This window comes from Nomascus leucogenys, chromosome 5 (genome assembly GCF_006542625.1).
Source record: "Nomascus leucogenys isolate Asia chromosome 5, Asia_NLE_v1, whole genome shotgun sequence".
NCBI lineage: Eukaryota > Metazoa > Chordata > Mammalia > Primates > Hylobatidae > Nomascus > Nomascus leucogenys.
In genome coordinates, this window is record NC_044385.1 from 77,996,265 (window position 1) to 78,017,037 (window position 20,773).

The 20,773-nt window shown below is 48.5% G+C and overlaps 1 protein-coding gene across 1 annotated transcript in view; it reads right to left on the reverse strand.

The window, feature by feature from the left end:
• DHRS12 (dehydrogenase/reductase 12) overlaps positions 1 to 8,226 on the reverse strand; it is a 36,410-nt gene extending 28,184 nt beyond the window's left edge. Inside the window, 3 exon segments of the mRNA XM_030813434.1 lie at positions 1,526 to 1,608; positions 3,232 to 3,365; positions 8,124 to 8,226. Coding sequence (XP_030669294.1) covers positions 1,526 to 1,608; positions 3,232 to 3,365; positions 8,124 to 8,179 — 273 coding nt within the window. The 5' untranslated portion in view covers positions 8,180 to 8,226.
• Positions 8,227 to 20,773: the final 12,547 nt, after the last annotated feature.

Consider the following 20,773-nt stretch of genomic DNA (forward strand, 5'->3'; position numbering starts at 1 on the left):
ACTGAGTCAGGGAAACCACAGGCACTGGCATAAGCAGACAGGTACCCTCATCCTGGACGCTCCACCTCTGAGTGCTGGAGGCCACTTATAAACCCGAGAGAGCAGTGAATGTCCTGTGTGTGCATTCAAATCCCGCTGAGTGTATCTGTATGGAGGTGAGCAGGGCAGTAGGCAAGGGTTTGCTTTCTCCCCAGTGCAGGAACATGCTTGCTCCCCTTTTCAGCTCTCTATCCCTCCTAAACATGGTGGAATTAGATATAAGCCAAACAGATCCATATTATCATCGGTTTCCATTTAAATATACTTTTTAAAGCCTGTGGCCCACATCACAGCAGGCTGGAATCCTGGCAAACTTCCTCCTGCCCGCGGCCTGAGATTAGTATTCTTGTTGCATCCTGCAGCAGCACCACTGAAAGTTATCAGCAGGCAGACAGCCAGCTTTCAATCTCGAGAAGTGCAGCCCGCAGATCGCAGCGGCACTTGCAGACATTAGAGGAAGATTTAGAGACCCTCACACTCGCTGCCAGCACTAAGCCTCCGTAAGGCACCTGATGGCATGAGACTGGGGATTTCCACGAGAAAGGGAAAGGAACAGACACTTGGTGTGAAAATGTTATTTCAAAGTTGATGCAAAATATTCCATCCTAGACAGGGGCATTCTTCTCTTTGGCCAGGGTCCATGCCTGAGGGTGGGTACTGTCTGTCCCTCCCCAGCTCCCCTCCTACAGGCCCTCCAATTGTGGGGTCTCCTAGAGAAGAGGTAGGAATGGAATGAGGATGTTCTTTAGTGACAGTGAGCGAGCAGCCATGACTGAGGGTCCTTTTGGGGGTCAGGGTTTTCCATTCAGGGCCAGCCTTATGGCTGCACGATGTATCACGGGAATATGATCTATACAGCTGCACAGGCCCTGCGATTGGAAAGGCCTCAAGCTTGGTTTAATGTTCTGCCTTTGTTGTGTAGAAATTCTAAATAACTTTTACACAAAGGTCTTGCATTTTCATTTTGTACCGATCCTCACTAATTATGTAGCCAATCCTGGTTCCAGCTCTTTCAGAAGAGAAAGACCACAAAATGCGAGGCAGCTCTGAAAGCTCGTGTCAGAAAGCAGCTCTCATCAAGACCCAAATGCTGCCGGTGTTTCTCTTTATTAGAAGACATAGGGTCAATGCATGGCTCCGTGGCACCCGGGTGACCCTTGCTGTGTGTTGCTGATGTGGGCTCCCTCTGAGGTGAGGAGCCTGGAAGTATCACTGTCCAGTGTAATGGGCCTCTGCCTGCTGGCCTCTGCTGGTTTCACAGGCAGCTCAGGACCATGCAGTCAAGCCTCAGTACCCCCACTTATCCCCTTGTCAAACCTAGCCATTCAAAAGCAGGGCCCAGCTCTCTGCTGGCCCAGGCTGCTTCCAAAGCAGAAGCACAAACACAGGCCATCTTCAACCCAGGGAAAGCGGGCAGGAGTCCAGCCTGCTCACAGCTGACCATGGAGGCGAGGAAACCCAGCAGGAGGGGTGAGGAGCTGCTCACCTGGTCACCGCTCTCCTGGATGATCTCACCCCTGGCATCTTCTGCTCGGGCTTGATCTCGACAAACCAGGTGAACTGTGCCACCTGGTGGAATTCAATGAAACCATCTGTGAGTTACAGCGAGCGCTACAGAAACCAGCTCTTCCTAATGAAAAATGAAGACATATGGGCTCACAACTGACACTCTTCTGTTAAACCTAGACAGGTGGTTCCCAGAGTTAAGAGCAGCAAGGGCGATCGTGAAGGAGGTACTGGAACCTTATTGCCTATCTGTGCTGACAGTGCGTCTGGAATAACATCCTGATTTTTTGAGGGCCTGAACACATCAAGGATAAGAAACATTGATCTGGGTCACATCTGCCTCCCTACCATCTAGCATAGTAGCTGACCCAGATGTGTTAAACATGGCGCACTTTAGACTCACCTAGGGAGCTTTTAAAGATCTAGGCGATAGGCCCAAGCCTGGGTATGTTTTACAAGCTCCCCTGGTGATGTAATGTTCAGCCAAAGTAGACAGCCACTTGCCTAGCATGTAGTAGAGACTCAAGTATTGACTGAATGTTGAATCCATCAGCAGCCCTCATATTATCCCAGCAAATGCCACACCATCATCAATCAAGGTCAATTTAAAGCAGAATGCCTTCCCCATGGCAGCTAAGAACGAATCATTATGGAGTCTACTTTCTTTACTAAAAATCACCCACTTGATTAAGTGGGGTGTTTCATGGGAGGCTACAGGCTAACCACAACACTAGCCCCTCTTCTCTCTCCTCCTCTCCACACTTCAGAGTGCTTCCCAGCTGCTAAGATGCAATTAATCCTCTCCCTGGCTTGGCAGATAATTAAATAAAGCTTCAAATGATATAATAGTCCCCTGAAAAATGCCTAACTTGGATTTATAGAGAGGAAAAAAGAAAACATCTTCAGCATCTTAAAAAGTGATAAATTCACAACCTAGTTCCCCACCTTCTGCTGGAACATCCATTTTTCCTGAAGAGGCTCTGGAGAGATGCAGCAAACTTTTCTAGCCACTGCAGAGCCATTTGGTGACCCAGGATCGTTGAGCTCATGCAGGAAATTCTGGCATTTACCAGGAGGAAGACTTCTGCTGACTGAAGACTTTACAGGGCACCTGAAGCACCTCTTTATAGTCAAGGTTAGGGGAGGGAAGTGGGAGGCAGCTCTAGCCCTGGGGGCTGGACCCCAGCAAGGAGGAAGTTTAGTTCAATGCACTCCTCTCTCCAGGTATTTTGAGGGCCTTGGTTCATAACTACCATCCACATCCAAATTGCAGTGGACTTCGAGGCTCCCCCTCCCCCTGTCTCTCAACCCAGGAAAGTCTCATTGAGAAGACATGAGTTAGAGACCAGGTGTTCATGTTTTGTTTTTTTTTTTAATTAAATTCCACTGGGGATTCTGATGTCCAGGGTTTGCTTGAGTCTCTCGCTGTTCTTAATCAGAAAACACTGGAACACGTGGGCAGGACCCCAAGCTCGCCTGTGAATTAATTAAGTGTTGAGGAAAGGGCTCCTGTTGCTCTATCCACCTCTAGCTCAAAACTCAGAAAGCTGGCAGCTGTGCCCAAAACCACAGGATCGCCGTCCAGGACTTCCTGACCTGCCTGTGACACAGGGTGCCCTCCTCAGTGTGGACCGGCCATAATCTGGCCGTGGGGCTCAGTGGACACAAGTGTTAGCAGCTGCTTACCTCGCTTGGCGATTTGAAGGGCAGTTGCTTTGCCAATGCCGCTGTTTCCTCCAGTGACCAAAAAGACTCTTCCAGGAACCTGGACCTCCAAGTCATGAGGGACAAAGTCTTTAGATGCAGATTCATAGTCACTCCTAGAAAGAGCAGAACCACGGGAAGACCAGCTGTAAGGAGTGGGGAACACAAACCCCTGCAGGAGAAAGCCTAATTCTAGGATGGGCATTATTGCTGTCTCCGCCTCTCCCAACACACCACGAAACTCCTTTCTCCCTGACCTTCCCTGCTCTCACAAACAGCACTATCTCAGGGCCTGCATTTCCTGGACCCTGATCTTCCCAAACTTTTGAAAATATTGGAGATTCCAACATTTTGGCATCCAAATTGTCTTCCTCTGACTGCCCCAATCCTGGGGAGTGGCAAAAAGAAAAAAAATCCCTTGAGAGATGAATTACTCTTTTCCCCTTTGTGGGGGGCACATTTTGGGAAGCTTAGGAGACCATTTGCATTGTGCTTATTGCATTGCAGGACAGATATCCTTGCCTACTTGGAGAAACGGGGGAGATTTGCAAGCAGGGCAATAAAGGAGGAGGACGGTAGAGTTATTTAAGCTCTGCACCCATCAGAGGGAAGCCAAGGCTCCTTCAGAGACACAAGGTGTGCACTGCACAGCTCTAGGAAGTGCCATTCGGATCAGAATGATGGGAGATTTGTATCTGCATTATGATAATGTTCTGACAGGTGGCAGAAAAGCATATTGCAGAAGAGGTATTTTTTCTGATTTGCACAAAGGCATCATGTTGGATAGATGCAACTGTGAGTTCCTTAACTGTTTCTTTCTCCCATTCCTTTTGTGATACCTCTCTACCTTTACTCTTCTAGTATTTCCTGGCTATGAAATTGGCTAAGGGCAGTGGTGGCAGAATGGTGGGGTTGGCAGGAGGAGGCCCAGAGGGCAGACTCTGCCCACGCACAGGCAGGCTGGGGTCTCAGAGCTTACATCTCTCACCCACGGAGCCGAGAGATTTCTCCCTTGCAATGCAGAATGGGACGCTGATCTCAAGTCTCCACAGATGCTGAGAGCCCTCCCACAGGACCTGTTTACAAAAGGGTAGCCAAACTGTTACAGTTTACAAAAGCTGTACCTGTCCCATGCCCTGGTACAGCACAACTGCCAGTTACATGCTCTGGAACTCAGGGAAGTGGCCAAAGGATGTTTATGAGCTTGGGTTTGGTTTGAAAGTCATTGCCACGGCCGGGCACGGTGGCTCACGCTTGTAATCCCAGCACTTTGGGAGGCCGAGGCGGGCGGATCACGAGGTCAGGAGATCGAGACCACGGTGAAACCCCGTCTCTACTAAAAATACAAAAAATTAGCCGGGCGCGGTGGCGGGCGCCTGTAGTCTCAGCTACTCGGAGAGGCTGAGGCAGGAGAATGGCGTGAACCTGGGAGGCGGAGCTTGCAGTGAGCCGAGATTGCGCCACTGCACTCCAGCCTGGGCGACAGAGCGAGACTCCGTATCAAAAAAAAAAAAAAAAAAAAAAAAGAAAGTCATTGCCACAGGGCAGGCATTGCCACTTGTTTCAGTCAAGCCAGATGTTCTTAAGAGAACAAGAAAAATGTTCCTGTTTTCACCATCTGTAACTCACCAGAACATGCAGGGCAGCTTAGAGAACACCCTACCCATTGCTTCTGCTGTGAGTGGCAAGCAAGACTTCTTATTCCAAAGCCTTCCTGAAAGGTTGACTTGAAACTAAAAAATATCAGTAACAAGGGCTTGAACAACCTGGGTTTAAGTCACAGCTCAGCCTCTTACTAGCTGTGCAATCTTGTGTGTTGATTTAATCTTTCTGAACTCTTATCTCCTCATCTGCAGAAAGGGAATAATAAGAGATACCTCTTGGGCAGCCTAAATGAGATGCCGTGTGTAAGGCACTTATGACAGCACTTGGAACATATTAGGAGCTCAATAATTTGCAGCTGACATTATTATTATTTTTGGAGACAGAGTCCCACTCTGTCGCCCAGGATGGAGTGCAGTGGCACGATCTCGGCTCACTGCAACCTCCACCTCCCGGGTTCAAGTGATTCTCCCGCCTCAGCCTCCTGAGTAGCTGGGGTTATAAGCGCCCGTCACCGCACCCGTCTCCACGCCCGGCTATTTTTTGTATTTTTTAGTAGAGACGGGTTTTCACCATGTTGGCCAGGCTGGTGTCGAACACCTGACCTCAGGTGATCCACCCACCTCGGCTTCCCAAAATGCTGGGATTACAGACATGAGCCACCGCACCCAGACAACATTATGATTATCACTATTAATAATGGCTGTACCGTCCATGTTCAAACTTGAGCTCATTTGGCTCCCAAGCCTTCAAATCAGTAGGGACTTTGAGAGCATTTTAAACTACAAAGAGGGAACTGGAAGATTTTTTTCCCCCTATACACAGACGTGAGTCCTGGAATCTCTGTGAAAGGCTTTTCCAGGAGAGGCAAGGGCCTGGGTCAGTGAATAGGGGCTTCGCTAGGACGAGGCATTGTGCGGAATCAGTGAGAACTTCCCAAATACAATACAGCCAGAAAAAAAGCAGTCCACAGGGAACAGGCCTGAAGAGCCCTTCTCCAGGGACAGGAAGCTGACAGGCTTTTCTCTGTGATACCCAGCCAGAGGGGACATTAGCCTCTGGACTCCATGCTGATCTGTATTAGAGACGAATGTTTGCTGAGGCTGGCTCCTCTGGGTTAAACCTCTTCCTCAAACTCCAGACTGGGAGTGCTGCCAAGCGGGCAGTACCAGCCTGGCCCGCAGGACATGTCCCCACCCTCTGTCCTCTGCCTTGGATCTTGCCTTCCATACAAGAATTCCATCCTGGTCCGATCTGTTGTTAATAAGACTTGTCTTTTATGTACTCTGCCGCTTATTGGGGAAGCATTTTATTTTCAAAAACTCTAGATATCAGTCTCTATTTTTCACACAGACACACACACACACACACACACACACACATACATGACTTTCCCAAGGTCACCTGAAGGTAGGTGATCAAGCCAAAGGCTGGGTGTTCCATTCTTCAACACTCAGCCTCGGTGCCAAACGGCAGTCCCCAGACAAGCTGCATCAGCATCGCCTGGAAACCGGTTGGAAATGCCCTGCCTACTGGCTCAGAAGTGCTTGCTTGGCAACCTGTGGTTTCATGTGCCTTGCCAGTGATTTTGACTCAAGCTGAGAGGACATTTGCACTTACTGTTTCCTGAAGCTGAGGTGACCCGGATGGGGAGGAGGAAGCTGGCAGGTATCCGTGTCTCCCCACACCCTCAATTTACCCAAATATGAAATTTGCTTAGGACCCATCCACACTTGCCCAGGGTTTAGGAGTCTGTTTAAAACTGTCCCAGGGAATTATTAGGTTCAGCAAAGTTTAGGAAACAGTGATTAGATCCTCCTGCCTTAGGAGCCCAATATAGGGAGGCTTTATAAAAATCCTTGTGCCAAGAGAAACGCTGTAAACTTTAACTCCGCACTCTCACACTGAAGTCAAAACAAGGTTGTTGTTTTTCTCTCCTATTCACTAAATCCACAACAGCAGGAAGACCCATCTAACTTTGCCAGCTGCCTTCCCCTCCCCTCCCTTCCCCCACCAATCTGTGGTGGATTGGGCCCCTTGGCCTCACTTCTACCTTCCCTCAAGGTGAGGAAATTGAGCGAAAGAGTCCTGGGAGAAATGTTTACAGCCTGCTTTCCTTGGGGCCCTCCCCGGGTTGGAAACTGACTCAAGCTTTCGTGCTGTGTAATGTGGAAAGATCCAGCAATTAATGGTCATTGCCAGAGGACATCCCTTTGAAAGAAAGAGGCTGCCACTGTATTCCCCTAAAAACAGTGGGACAGGGCTCACGGCTACACTCCCCACCATTCTCTGCAGCATGGGCTCTTGAGACAGAGCTGAACTTTCTCCAAAACGATGTGGGGTGAAGAGAAGGGAGTTGCAACTCCTACCTCCCCTAGGAGTGCTGGCCAGGTTGCCGTGGGAACTGATAAAGCCCCACTGCAGGGAGAAGCCCCTCAGAGGTGAGAATCACCTGGGGCATTTGGATGAAATGCCAGTCCAGGCCTCTGTGCAGACTCACTAAATCAGAATCTGTAGGGATGGGGCCTGAAAACTGGGTACTTTTAATTCTCGCCCAGTGATTCTGATGTGCAGACAGGGTTGAGAACCAGCGGTTAGCCTAATCAATTCTAAGAGAAAACCTCCAACTCTCCTCTGTCACGGGAACCTGTCACCTCTTAAAACCACAATGAGATGGAGAGCCAACTAGGGCACACTGAGCGTGGTCACGGAGCGACGAAACCAGCACGCACCGTTCCCCAGAAGCACACACTGGGTGCAAGGCCACACTGGCTAGAGACCCAGGCTGGAAAGTTCCAGCTGGAGCCAAAGGTCGCAGTTCAGGTGCTGCATCTTCTTAAAGGAAACACACCCAAAGGCACTAGGACAGAGCCTTGGCTAGCGATTTCGATCTAGCCCTATCTGACGCCGCCAGCAGCACCACGAAGACACTTCCAGGAGCACACCCAGAGGGGCGCCGAGGTGACGCCCAAGAGGCTCGTTGGCGCCAGGGCCGCCTGACGTCAGTGGGACGGCCCTGGGCTTGGGCGCGCCACAGCCCCGCCCCTCGGGCGCCAGTCTCACTCGCGGGCGTTGAGCGGCTGGAGTCTGGCGACTGCTCCACGCCCAGCCGCGGGTCGCTAGACGGCGGGCGCTCCCGTCGTTCTGTACTCATTTAGTCGGCCCAGCGAGAGGGCGAAGGAGCCGCGGGCGCGTCCCCGCCAACCCCGCTCGCCCGCGCCGAGACGGCCACGTGACAGCCCGGGGCCCCGCGCCCAGCCGCGCCGCCTTACTTGGTGTACTCGCGCAGCCCCTTGGCGAACCACACGACGCTGCGGTACAGGGACATGCCGGGCGCGCCGCACGCCGAGCCCCGCCGCGCTCCTGACGCGGCCTCCGCCCTGGTCCCGCCCCCCGGGAGTCGCCCGCCCTGACATCATCCCGGTTATATAAGAGCCGCGGCTTCCGGGTCCTTGCTCCACCGGAAAGGCGAGGTGTCACAGGGCCGGCCGGTCGACTCCGCCCCAGCCTCAGAGGGTGGAGTGAGGGCGGACCGGCCCTGGTGGGGGCCGCAGTCGAGGTCCGCAGTCTCCTCACGGTTGAAATCGGGCATCAGCGCCGCTTAGAGAACACCGTCCTGCTGGGCATGGCCGGGATGCGAAGATGGCCCTGCAACGCACCTCCTAGAATTTGGTTACCTAGAAAACCATGTGGAATAAAACGACGAGGCTTATGATATTTAAAAGACTTCTGCATCGAATTGGTGTTATCATAAGGGTTATTTTAATAACTGGCATTCTCTAAGTTTCTACACGTGTTGGGGGATGCAGTGCCCTGCCACATTTCCCGTCTCCAGCAAGCGCAGTCAGATTGGCGACATTGCAGGCAAGAGGCAGGGCTGGGGCTCCCACTCGAGAAGTAATTGTCTCCAAAGTCTGGACTTTTGCCACCCAGCCTGGTGTGACTTCATGCAGTGCCAGGGAGAGCCCCTTGATTTCCCCCAAATCCTCATCAGCCTCCTTCCACCCAAGCCCAAATGAACAGTGTAAGAAAGAGTGTGGTTGCTGCGTGAACCCAGATCTCAGACTAGTCATCCAGCCCCATTCCAGCCCCATTATGTAGGACTCAGACACCCCTGTCCACATCTAACCTCCAGCCCTAATGCCGCATTAGAAATGGGGGTCTTACTGCTGCTGTCACTCCTGGTCACCCTGTTAAATTCCATACCGGTTTACCCAAGTCGTCCAGAGACTGGGCCCCACTTACATAAGCTGAACAGAGATCAGCTGCTTTAATAGCCTCATTACCTAGGATATAGGATCACTGTCCAACCTCACCCCACAGTGGGCAAGTTTTTACTTCAGAATAACTTTTGAAATAAATTTCCCCAGAACAGCTCGCCCCTCTAAACAGGACTCTGAGGCTCCGCTACGTTGCTGTTATTCCTGACAGAGTGATGAAAGGAAATTTAAACAAGTGGCATTTTGTAAAACCACCCAGCCTGGTGTGACTTTCAATGCCTGTCCGATTTGGCTGGGAAAATATTTTAGATCACCAGGGCTGCATACTGTTTTTTATACCCTCCTCTTTGTGTCAGTGATGGAAAAGGTGTCAATCTGCTCTGAATCTCTCTGACCACCTCAGGAAATAGGCTTTTGGCTCACAGAGAGGGGATGAGAAATAGTTTTGAACCACCAAGTCTCTTGGAGGGTGTCAGCAGCCCCTTGAAGTAAAAGTGTGGCTGCAAACCCAGCTCTCTGCATTAGCCAGGTGAACCTGAGCATGCTGCATACGCCCTCGGTCTTGGTTTTTTAATGTGTAAAATGGGAATGAATATGCGCACCTCATGGGGCGGTTGTGATTAAAGGCATTCATTATAAAGAGCTTAGTTTCATACGAAGTGATCAGAAGTGTTCGTTTCCCTCCTTAAGTTTTCTTCTCATTCCTTTCTCCCCCGCACTTACAGCCATGCAGTGTACATTCAAGAAATGTTCCATGAGGGCATGAGGTGTCCAGTGTTAGCCTCAAATCAAGCATCCACGAGGTAGTTAGTGTATACATTATATACACTTAAAGAGGAGGTCTTAGGAAAAGCCAAACCCTGTCTCAAAATGAGCTTCCACTCTCACTTGGATGCCAAGTAACACACACAAACAAACAAAGGGCAGTATGGAGGTCACAGGGGAATGTTCCCATTTAACTGGAGTCAGCTGAGCTGGATTCTAGTCCAATTTCTGCCAGTTATTCCCTGTGTGACCTGTGTGATAAAATGCATAGAAAGCTTAAAGTGTGCCAAGCATTGTGGATTATAGCACTTAATTCTCACACTGATCCATATGGTTACTCTTGCTATTATCCCCATTTTACAGATGAGCAAACAGAGAGGTTACATAACTTGACTCAGGTCACAGTAAATACATGGTGGAGCCAGGCTTTGAGGCCAGGTAGTATATGATTCCAGAGCCCACACCTTCCCTGCTGCAGCATACTAAATGGGGGCAAGTCACTTCGCCTCTGGGCCTCAGTTTTTCTCATCTGAACAAAAAGGGGGCCAGACTAGGTGACACCCAGGGCTCCTTTCAGCTCCAACTTTCTATACATCTAATAAGAAAATTACATATGGATGCTAAATAAGTTAGGCCCGGGGTGCTTTTAAGAGAAACGTCAAAGTAGGCAGGGTTGCTTCATTTCCCAGGGGTAGAAAGCCACTAAAATATTTCTTCTGTGTTTCTGGTTCCAATTTGCCACTCAAAAAGCCACACAAAGAAACCATCCTCCAGAGTTCCATTCCAATTGATTTAGATCCCTAAGGCTAATTTTGACCAGAATGGAAGGAGAAGCAGAAGGTGTGGAAATCCATGGCTTTCTGCACAACAGATACACATGATGAGAAGTCTGTATCCTCTTACACACACACACCAGTGCTCATATCGCCTTCCACTGAAGCTCATACCAGTTCCTCTAGCCAAGTTGTCATGGCAACACCAGCTGCCAATGAGATCATGGAAGACAAGGTCATAATGGCAATGGTGCCTTAATATTTTACCTGGCAAAGCCACTTGGTTAATAAGATGAATAACCACAAATCATAAACTCATAGGAAGCCAGGCACCGTTCATGTACATGTTTAGTGTACAACTGGGGGTGGGGAATGGAAATGACAGCGAAGGGAAAGGAACAAAAAGGAAGAGAGGATGAGGCAGAGAGCGGAGAAGAAGGTCTCTGATGCTGATCCTTATTTTTCAGTGTGGACCATGCACAGGTGCTGACCCTGCCTGTACACGGATTAAGGAACTGGGCTCTTCCTAATGACAAGAAGTAGGGGGTGGGTCATGGGATCCCAGCCTCAATCACAAAAGCCTTATCAGAAACCCAAGGCGACTGCTTTCTGGCATTAACTCCTAGCAGAAGAGAGCAGCAGCCCAGGGAAGAGGTATGTGGTAGACACCAGCCCGCCCTCCTCCCCACTCCACAGCTGACACAGTCACCGTGTAGAAAGGCCCTTCCAGCTGCCTCCCCATGTCCCTTGGTGCCCATCATCCTTTACAGACTGGCTTGCCCCAGGGCTGTCTGTTGCCCATCTGAACCAACTTCCTACCTAACAAATCAGTTTGATTTAGGGGTTTCCTTCCTTTCACAAGAAGCTAATCACAATGTGGGCCTCTGGCCAGAACTTCAGCAGTGGGGAGCCGAGGCAGGAGACAGACTCAGTTTACATTGAATGCCTTCTGTGCCATTGCATTTTGTACCATGTGCATGAATCACTTACTTAGATTTAAAACACGCAGAGATCCTGCTTCTTTCACCAGCCCTGCGCACCCTCCAAGGACTGCAGACATTGGCAGTGAGATGGGTCCAAAGTGGGGCAGTAGTAAAGCCAGGGTGGTCAACCTCCATGTAGCCAAGTTGATGGACAAAGTGATTTTCCACAAACGGGACTCGTGTTTGTCTTAAACTCTCATGCAGCCTGCTTCTAGGGCTTCGGTTTTATAGCAAGCAAGTTCTGTTCTGAGTGCAAAAGCTGTGGGCTTTCTCTAGTGGTGCCTGGGGCAGGAGTAGCGCGAGAGCATGCAGGCTGCTTGGTGAGGTGGTTGTAGTTTGCCCTACCCACACTCTCTGTACCACCTCGTACCCACCACTGGCCTCACGAGAAGGGCCACCTACACAGGCGGGAGAGGGATGCAGATGCAAGGTGAGAACTGGGATAGAGAGTCAGAAGGCCCACATTCAGCTCTGAGGCATCTTCAGAAAAGACACTTTACCTCCGCGAGCCTCAGTTTCCCCTTTACAGAGGAGCATAACTGTACAGTCTTCACAGCATTGTAATGAGGGTGAAATAAAGAAAATTTTCTCTTATTTAACAAATGCTCTACCTACTATGTGCCAAGCACTGTTTTAATCTCCTTACAAATGAAAACGAGGCACAGAGAGTTTCAGTGGCACATCCAAGATCACACGCATCTGGAAAGGGGCAGAGCCAGGATCCCAGCCTGATGGTCTGGGTCCAGATGCCACATGTTTAACCCCTTCTCTATAAGGATAAGGGACGTGTCCCATGGTGGCATCTCCTCGTTTCTTCTTTTAGGAACTTCTGTGGGACTGGAAACTTCCACTACTGTCCTCTCCCCTTTTTTGGTTGGTTGATTTGTTCTTGGGTGTGACAGGGTAGCTTATAATTCCCACAGTTTTTTTCTACCGGCATTCCTCCCACTCCCAAACCCCTAAGCCAGTGGCAGTCAGAGCTGGGTGCTGAGCACTGCAGTCACTAAGAGTGAGACTGGGTTTGCAGCCTGGCCCTGCATATGCATAGAATGACCAAATGACCCCGCACTGGCCAGCTATTTAACATTGAGCGACTGTGGAGGCTTGGGAGGACTGAGGAATACGTTACTTATTTTTATTTTTGACTATGGTAAAATACACACAACATAAAATTTACCATTTTAACCATTTTTAAGTGTACAGTTCAATATTAAGTACATTTACATTGCCACACAACGATCCATCTTCAGAACTTTTTCATCTTATCAAACTGAAACTCTGTACCCATTAAACAAGAACTCCTCATTGCCCCCTTCCCCAGCCCCTGGTAACCACCATTCTACTGTCTGTCCCTGTGAATTTGACTACTCTAGGGACCTCATCTAAGTAGAATCACACTTTGCCTTTTTGTGGATGGCTCATTTCAGTTAGCATCATGTCCTCCAGGTTCATCCACGCTGTAGCAAGTTTCAGAATGTCCTTCTTTTTTTAGGGCTGCATAGTGTTCCATTGTGTGTATACACCACATTTTGTTTATCCATTCATCCATACATGGACACCTGGATTGCTTCAGTTTCTTGGCTATTGTGAATAATATTAATATGAACATTGGTGTGCAAATACCTCTTTAAGACTCTGATTTCAGTTCTTTTCTGTGTATACCCAGAAGTGGAAATGCTGGGTGATATAGCAATTCTATTTTTAATTTTGGGGGGACCTGCCCTACTGGTTTCCATAGCTGCTGTGCCACGTTATGTTCCCACCAGTATTGCACAAGGGCTCCGACTCACCACATACTTACCAACTTGTTATCTTTGGAGTTCGTTCCTTTTTTTATTTAATAGCATCCATCCTGATGCGTATGAGATGGTACCTCATTGTAGTACATTATTAATTTTTGTTATGTAACTTAAAATACATTTTATACTTTCTGCAATATTCAGGTGTTGCCTCCATCTTGTATCTGTTGGCGAATATATCTCAGTTGTAGGTATACACACAATCACATATCGGAAGGATAGTTTGGTCCTTAAGTAGGTGGCTTTGATTTTTTTTTTTTTTTTTTTGAGACGGAGTCTTGCTCTGTCGCCCAGGCTGGAGTGCAGTGGCGCGATCTTGGTTCACTGCAAGCTACACCTCCCAGGTTCACGCCATTCTCCTGCCTCAGCCTCCCGAGTAGCTGGGACTACAGGCGCCCACCCCCATGCCCAACCAATTTTTTGTATTTTTAGTAGAGATGGGGCTTCACCATGTTAGCCAGGATCGTCTCCATCTCCTGACCTCTTAATCCGCTGGCCTTGGCCTCCCAAAGTGCTGGGATTTTTTAATGGTTTCCTTGGTGATGGTGGGATTTTGTTGACTCTCACACTCCTGGGGAACATAGAGAGTAGCATCCACCCTAATCAACCTCTCTCCTCTCAGGAGCTCGAGGTGTCGTCGCGTCCAGGTGAGTCTCCCTCAGGTGCATCATGTGCCTAATCCAAAGGCCCTGCAACGAACTTCCCCAGGAGCCCGGTTCAGCCAGGGGCCTACTTAGGTACACGACAGGAGGAATGGCAAACAGTTTCTGAAACTGACCTCTCAGCTGTTCATTTGTCAAAATACAGTTTCACATTACCGCTTTTCCCATTTTGATTCACAGAAATGACGGACCAGGCAAGTTACAGAGGATGTGCCTCTTAAAATGAGTCCTATGAAAACATATTAGTCGTGTTTGAGGCAGAGCTCTGCACTGATAATGGAAAGAAACCCATGATCCAGGAAGTAGAAAAATGCAGCTTGCCGAATAATATGAATAGTTTGACATAATTTTTTTTCTTTTCTTTTTTTTTTTTTGAGACGGAGTCTCGCTCTGTCGCCCAGGCTGGAGTGCAGTGGGGCCATCTCGGCTCACTGCAACCTCTGCCTCCCAGGTTCAGGCGATTCTCCTGCCTCAGCCTCCCAAGTAACTGGGACTACAGGCACACGCCACCACGCCCAGCTAATTTTTGTATTTTTAGTAGAGACGGGGTTTCACCATGTTAGCCAGGATGGTCTCGATCTCTTGACCTCGTGATCTGCCCACCTTGGCCTCCCTAAATGCTGGGATTACAGGCGTGAGCCACCGCACCCAGCCTAGTCTGACATAATGTATGTAAAAAGTACATACATTTATGCTTAATGATACATAGACATATTCCAAAAGGATACTACAGAATTAACACTGGGTACCTTTTTAGGGACCAGGAGTTGGGGGGGTGCTTCAAATCTTTTACTTTTTACTTCATACTCTTTGACACGATTTGAATCACTTTTATAATAAAAATAAAGCTTTAAAATCGTCATTTTAGGAAAATAAAAAGGGTTGTAAAAGGGGGATATACTAGTAATTTAGGTCATGCTTCCAGCTGTGGAGAAATAACCCTGGCTTAGGCCGGCTTCCCTGGAAGCAGAGTCTGAGATGAAGCTCTGGGATAAGGGACGTGTTGAGGGCGTGGTCTTGGGAGAAACGAACTAGGGTAAGGGAGGAAGCACTGGGGAAAGGGAAGCGCTGGGAAAGGATGTGGCTTTCCACGAAGCCCTGCTTTCACCTGATCCCGCGGGCAGCTCTGGAGCATAAATGCCTCAAGTTTGACCTGCCCTGAAACAAGGGAGTTGGGCTTTTCCTCCCTCTTCCCCGACTCAGCCCTTAGCTATGGCTGTCGGTGGGGTGAACTGGGAGGGGGAGAACTCTCAGGCTCCAGCTGACTCCAGTCAACCAAGGTGGCCCCCACACAAGGGTGCAGGTGTGCGCCATTAGCGCCAGCACCTGCTGCTGGGGGCGGGAGGGGATGCTGGGCTGACAGAAGGGATCCCAGGGGAATCTGGGCTTCAACCCCTTTCCCCAGTGACTTGGGAATCGAACCCAAACTGGCTTCCTTATAAACAAATGTATAAACTGTAAATTGATGTAGGAAATGTTTTTCTTTTCTGTTTTCTTTTTGATGGCCATGGAAAGGTACAGGCTACAGGATATTGTATTAAATAGCAGCTTAAATACTCAAAAAAAGATATAAAGAGTAAAAAACATCAGTTTGCAAGAGTCCGATCAGACGGTAAGAGTTTTGCAGTGGTGGGAAATCACTGGAAGGCTGGAGAAGAGGATGTGCCAGCCTGCTCTCAGGAAGCAGGTTGTGAGGGTTCTGATCTGGCTACTGTTAGTGGTCAAGAAGACTTTTATTTTTTTTACTTCCTTGGCAATGTATATCTCACCACTGATTACATCTCCCTTCCTGCATTGAGATTTGAGAAAATTCAAAGACAGATTTGAACCCAGGACTAGACAACCCAGGGAATAAGGCCAAAGAAAGGCAGGGGTGGCTCTAGGAGGCTGTATTCTAAGGCCTACAACTCTATGGGCTGCCTTGACATCTCTGAGTCTCACAGAGGCCCAAGGGCTTAGCTGTGAGTTCCTCTGTGGGTTCCCCTGCCCTCACCAGGCATGCCCCTGACCCAGCAGGCAAGGTCTCCCACCTGACCAGTCCCGTCAGTCACCACCCCTCACTCAGGCATCAACCTAATGGGTTTCACCTCATAGCCCATCTGTGAAATTACTCAAGCAAGACAGGAAAATCCTCCCATGGGAACACAGGGTTACCTGGTCCTCTTGTTACTACAAGGCATGACCCCCACAGCTCCTGCCAGTCCACTCTGTTCCCAAGTACAAGCCCCATGTGGCCCTGCATAACATGCTGTGTCCTCCTCCCCCAAGCAGTGAGTCTAGTGACTAATAAGCTGCTGTCCATCTCATCTGTCCAGTGGGGGAAGGGGTGCATTTGGGCTTCTCCCACTATTTAGGACAGGGACCCCTCCGTCACCAATAGGGTAAGTAGGAAGTGATCAGAACAGAGGGACGTTTTGAGTCACAAGGCTTTTTGGGAACATGCTGTATGTGCAAACTCTTAATACCAGCAGCAAGACCCAGTTGCTTTTCCTTTGCGTATGAAGCAGAGCTTACTTCTCTGAACGATGTAGTAAGTTTTAAAAGCTGACCGGTATAACAAACGAAGGAAGTGTCTTAGAGAAAATAACAGGGCTGGGTGAGGTGGCTAATGCCTGTAATCTCAGCACTTTGGGAGGCTGAGGGAGGAGGATTGCTTGAGGCTAGGAGTTTGAGACCAGCCTGGGCAACATAGTGAGACCCCCATCTCTTAAAAAAAAAAAAACCCACAAAAAACAAAAAACCAACCAACCAAAAAAACCTGACTCGGCATGGTGGCGTGCCTATAGTCCCAGCTACTCAAGAAGCTGAGGTAAGAAAATTACCCCAGTCCAGGAGGTTAAGGCTGCAGTGGGCTTTGATTGTACCACTGTACTCCAGCCTGAGTGACAGAGCAAGACCCCATCTCTTAAAAAGAGAGAGAGAGAGAGAGAGAAAAAAAAAACAACAGATGTATTTGGAAACACTCCTCTCATTTCTCTTCTGCTTGCAATGGCAAAATGCTGTCTCCTGGGATATCCAAGATAACTTAGCTGCTGTGATGCTAGGCTAACCTGAAAAGTGAACTACTGAAATTTTCTCTCTAGAAAAGACAGATTAGTTGTCTTATTAGTTCTACACTTATAAAAGATAAATTATCACTAGGATTACTAAGAAGAATTTTCTGTTAGATCATTTTTCTCAATTCTCCACTACAGACTCATCTACTCACCTGAGGATTATGAGTTTTATGGAGCAAAATTTGCCTAGAACAGGTTGTCAGCTTCTGTGGACACAGTCTACCCTCAGGAATCCCATTGGAAGAAAGAACAAATGAAGCATCCCAAGGACTGGAGGATTCTCTTCCCCCAGGGTATTCAAGGAAGACACTGGGGAACAAATTGAACAAAGTTTATTTCATCAACAATGAAAAATGCCCAGAAGGAAATGAAGCACAAGATTCAGTTACACAAAGATGAAAGCTATTGACCACTTGGCCACTTATCATACTAAAAGAGAAGGAAATAACACGAAGTACTGGAAATGACATTATATTGTCCTCATGGTGACAACCAGGATGGGCCTGACATAAGCCAGTCCAGGCTGTATGTGTGGCCCGAGTGCACACATGCGGTTTCTCTGGCCACCGAATCAGAACCAGCTGGGCACCACAAGTCAGTCTCTGGGGGCTGTGATTCTGCATTGCAAACAAGTCCCTGGGTAGCTCTGAGGGTTCACCAAGGTTTGAGAACCACTGGTGCGGCTGATTCAAGGTTTGAGAACCACTGGTGTGGCTGATTCAAGGTTTGAGAACCACTGGTGTGGCTGATTCCAGTGAAACGGTCCCACTTTTACTGCTTTCAACTGTCATTTATATAGATTCAGGCAAAGAATGGTTTTTAGAATGATGCCCGATGCAGCAAATAAAATGACCTCAACATATAGTTTATCTTTGCTGCAGTCTTTTCTCAGATGGGAAGAACTGATTATCCGTCTCTGCCACATAATTTGTTCCCTTGAGGTTTCATAGCATCCAGAAAGTTCAGGTGTTCCCATGTCCATTTCCCATTGCCTTGCCAGGTTCCCATGGAGGAAGGCTGCCCAGCTCTTGGGCCAGTCTTAGATGGGCATTTTCATTCTCCAGGTATACACAGCACATTTCACATCAGTGTGGAATGCCTACTGCAGGCCATGCCAAGGATTATAACTTCTATAACCAGGAACTTCTTACACTCACCTCCAGCTCAGTGAAATTATACTAAGAGGTGATCACTTAAAGGGCACGCGGCTCAGCCCTTCCTAGACAGTCTGGATGTCATCCCTGGATTAAGCCAGACTTCAAAGAACCACAGTTATAGACCATTTGCCTTACTTAGCCCCAGAGCCTCTTTCTTGAAATGTGCCTTATCATAACCATCTCACCATCTCCTGAGGGAGGCCTTAATCAGTTATCATGCAAAGCCTGCTGCGCTGAAGATGTCACCCACTGAACCACTCAGTGTCCCCTCTATGAATGGATGGATGCACATGAACATTTTCTTTAGGATCTAACCTGTTTCCCCAGAAGGGGGTAATTTTGTTTTTTAGATTTAGGGTCTCATTCTGTCACCCAGAATAGAGTGCAGTGGCGCAATCATAGCTCACTGTAACCTCAAACCAGGGAAGATGTGTGACCTATACGAAGAGATCATCACCTCTTCCTTACTGCTTTGGTGACAAGAAAACTCAAAGCTAAAAATATAGTACAGACTTTAGCAATTATTTAGGACCTATGACCAATATTCTCCATTGCAACTGGGGGTGGGCTGGTGGGGTGCATATGAGAATGAGCACACTTCATCCACCACTCCCTCTGGGAAAGATTTCGGCAACACTCTGGTGACACTCATGCCTACCAGAAACTGGGAATGTCCAACGTCTGAGACCTAGCTACTGATGTATCCAAAGCACTAACCAGTACCTGCCATCTGCTAACAGAAATCTTCATGCCCATGGTTGTTCACAGCTCTTTCCGCCTTTGCCAAGGCCCTCGCAACAGAAGCCTCAGAGGCTTTCATGTGGGAGTCATGCAGGCGTCCCTGGGCCCAGGTCTTTGCTGCTCACAGATGTCCAAGCATTGGCTAAGTGACTGGGAATGGCTGACGAGTCATGGACTGGGGAAAGGAGGGTGGGAGAGGAGCCCATGGAACTCCTGTCCACCCCAGTATCGTAGCCCACAGACTCTCCCCGGTCCCCAACACGGAGAGGGCAATGTGGGACACAGTGAGGATGGAATTGGGCATCATAGGTGAGGTAGGATCTGCAAGCTGCACACCCGCTCATCTTCTGCCATGGCTCAAGTGAAAATGAAAACAGAAACTGCCCTTAGGGACAGGGTCAAAAAAAGGGCTGTTCCTCTTTTGTCCAGCAGATGGCACAACAAGCACTTTCTTCTCACCTGGGAGGAAAGGGGAACCAATGGTGACTGCCCGGGGAGTGCCTCTAAACTGAAATGGGAAGACCCCATGAGACTCACGGGGCCTTTCTCTTAAAGCTACGGAGAAGAATGAGCCTCTTGGTTTGAGCTGACACTTCTGATGAAGGGAGGTGCCTCCATTCATGGCCACTCAGGGATTGCTTTGATGAGAAAGCACAAAAACATAAAAATAAATAAAAAATAAATACAGCTCAGCAGTGTGTAAATATACAGAAATGCTATGCACGTGGCTGACAGAAGCAGAGTTAAGCAGGTTCCATGCACCCCTGGGCACTGCCCTAGAAACACTCATGACAGCATCTTCATACAAAATTCTAAAGCATGGGACTTTGCTCATAAAGAGGCTCCCCAGCGAGCACTGACAAAAGACCTGGACTTCATCTCTCAATAGCAGCGGCCAGAGGGAAGGTTAGTGGTCACTGTTCGGTGTCATCCTGGACTTCCAGACGTCTCCATTTACAAAAGGCTTCCAAAGCCTAACTGGTCATTAGGTTGAGGAGCTATTATTTGATATTTAAGCTCAGAAACCAAAAACAGCTACACTGAAGGCATCCCAACTCGTGCAACCTGTCCAGAAACATATAAAACTGGTTTATGCCACCCAGCCAGCCGCAGATCATAGAGAGGTATATGAATAGCCAGGGGCAGAGACAGACTCAAGGCCAAGCAAAGAACCTGCAGCAGCGGCACACGGTGCACACGGCGCTGCACTCCGCAATGCCTGTAGCAGGCCAGCCCGCCCCCTAGGTGGAAGCTACTGCTTTGTCGTTGGTAGATATTATAGCTGACCTTGGGATGTTCCACCCATCACATCAAACCTATCTGATATAGGGCTGGAAGAGACTGCTCCTTTACTTTCCCAAAAGGCAGCTAGAGTCACTAAAAGAATATCTTTTTCCTTTTAATAACAAAAGCCATCATAGTGAGTGAAGTTAAGATATATCTTGTTTGAAAGTCTGTGCACTTTCTATAACTTCAAGGTGACCATGGCTGAATGACAGCAGCAGTAGCAACAACCAACCTTGCTCTTGCACCAGTCATTGAAATTGCACTATGATTTGAAAAGTTCTCCCATTCTTTGCCTCCCACACTTCATACCCTCAAAAACAATTATCCCTTTGAAAACCCTTGTGAGAACAAAATTCCCACTCTGAAAACAGCAGAAGTGATTTCCCCATGTCTAGGAAGGCAAGAGTTTCTTTAGTCTGCTATCATATTCAGTGCACTTGGGTGGCTTTTTAAATGCCTTCAGGGAAGGTTTTATTACC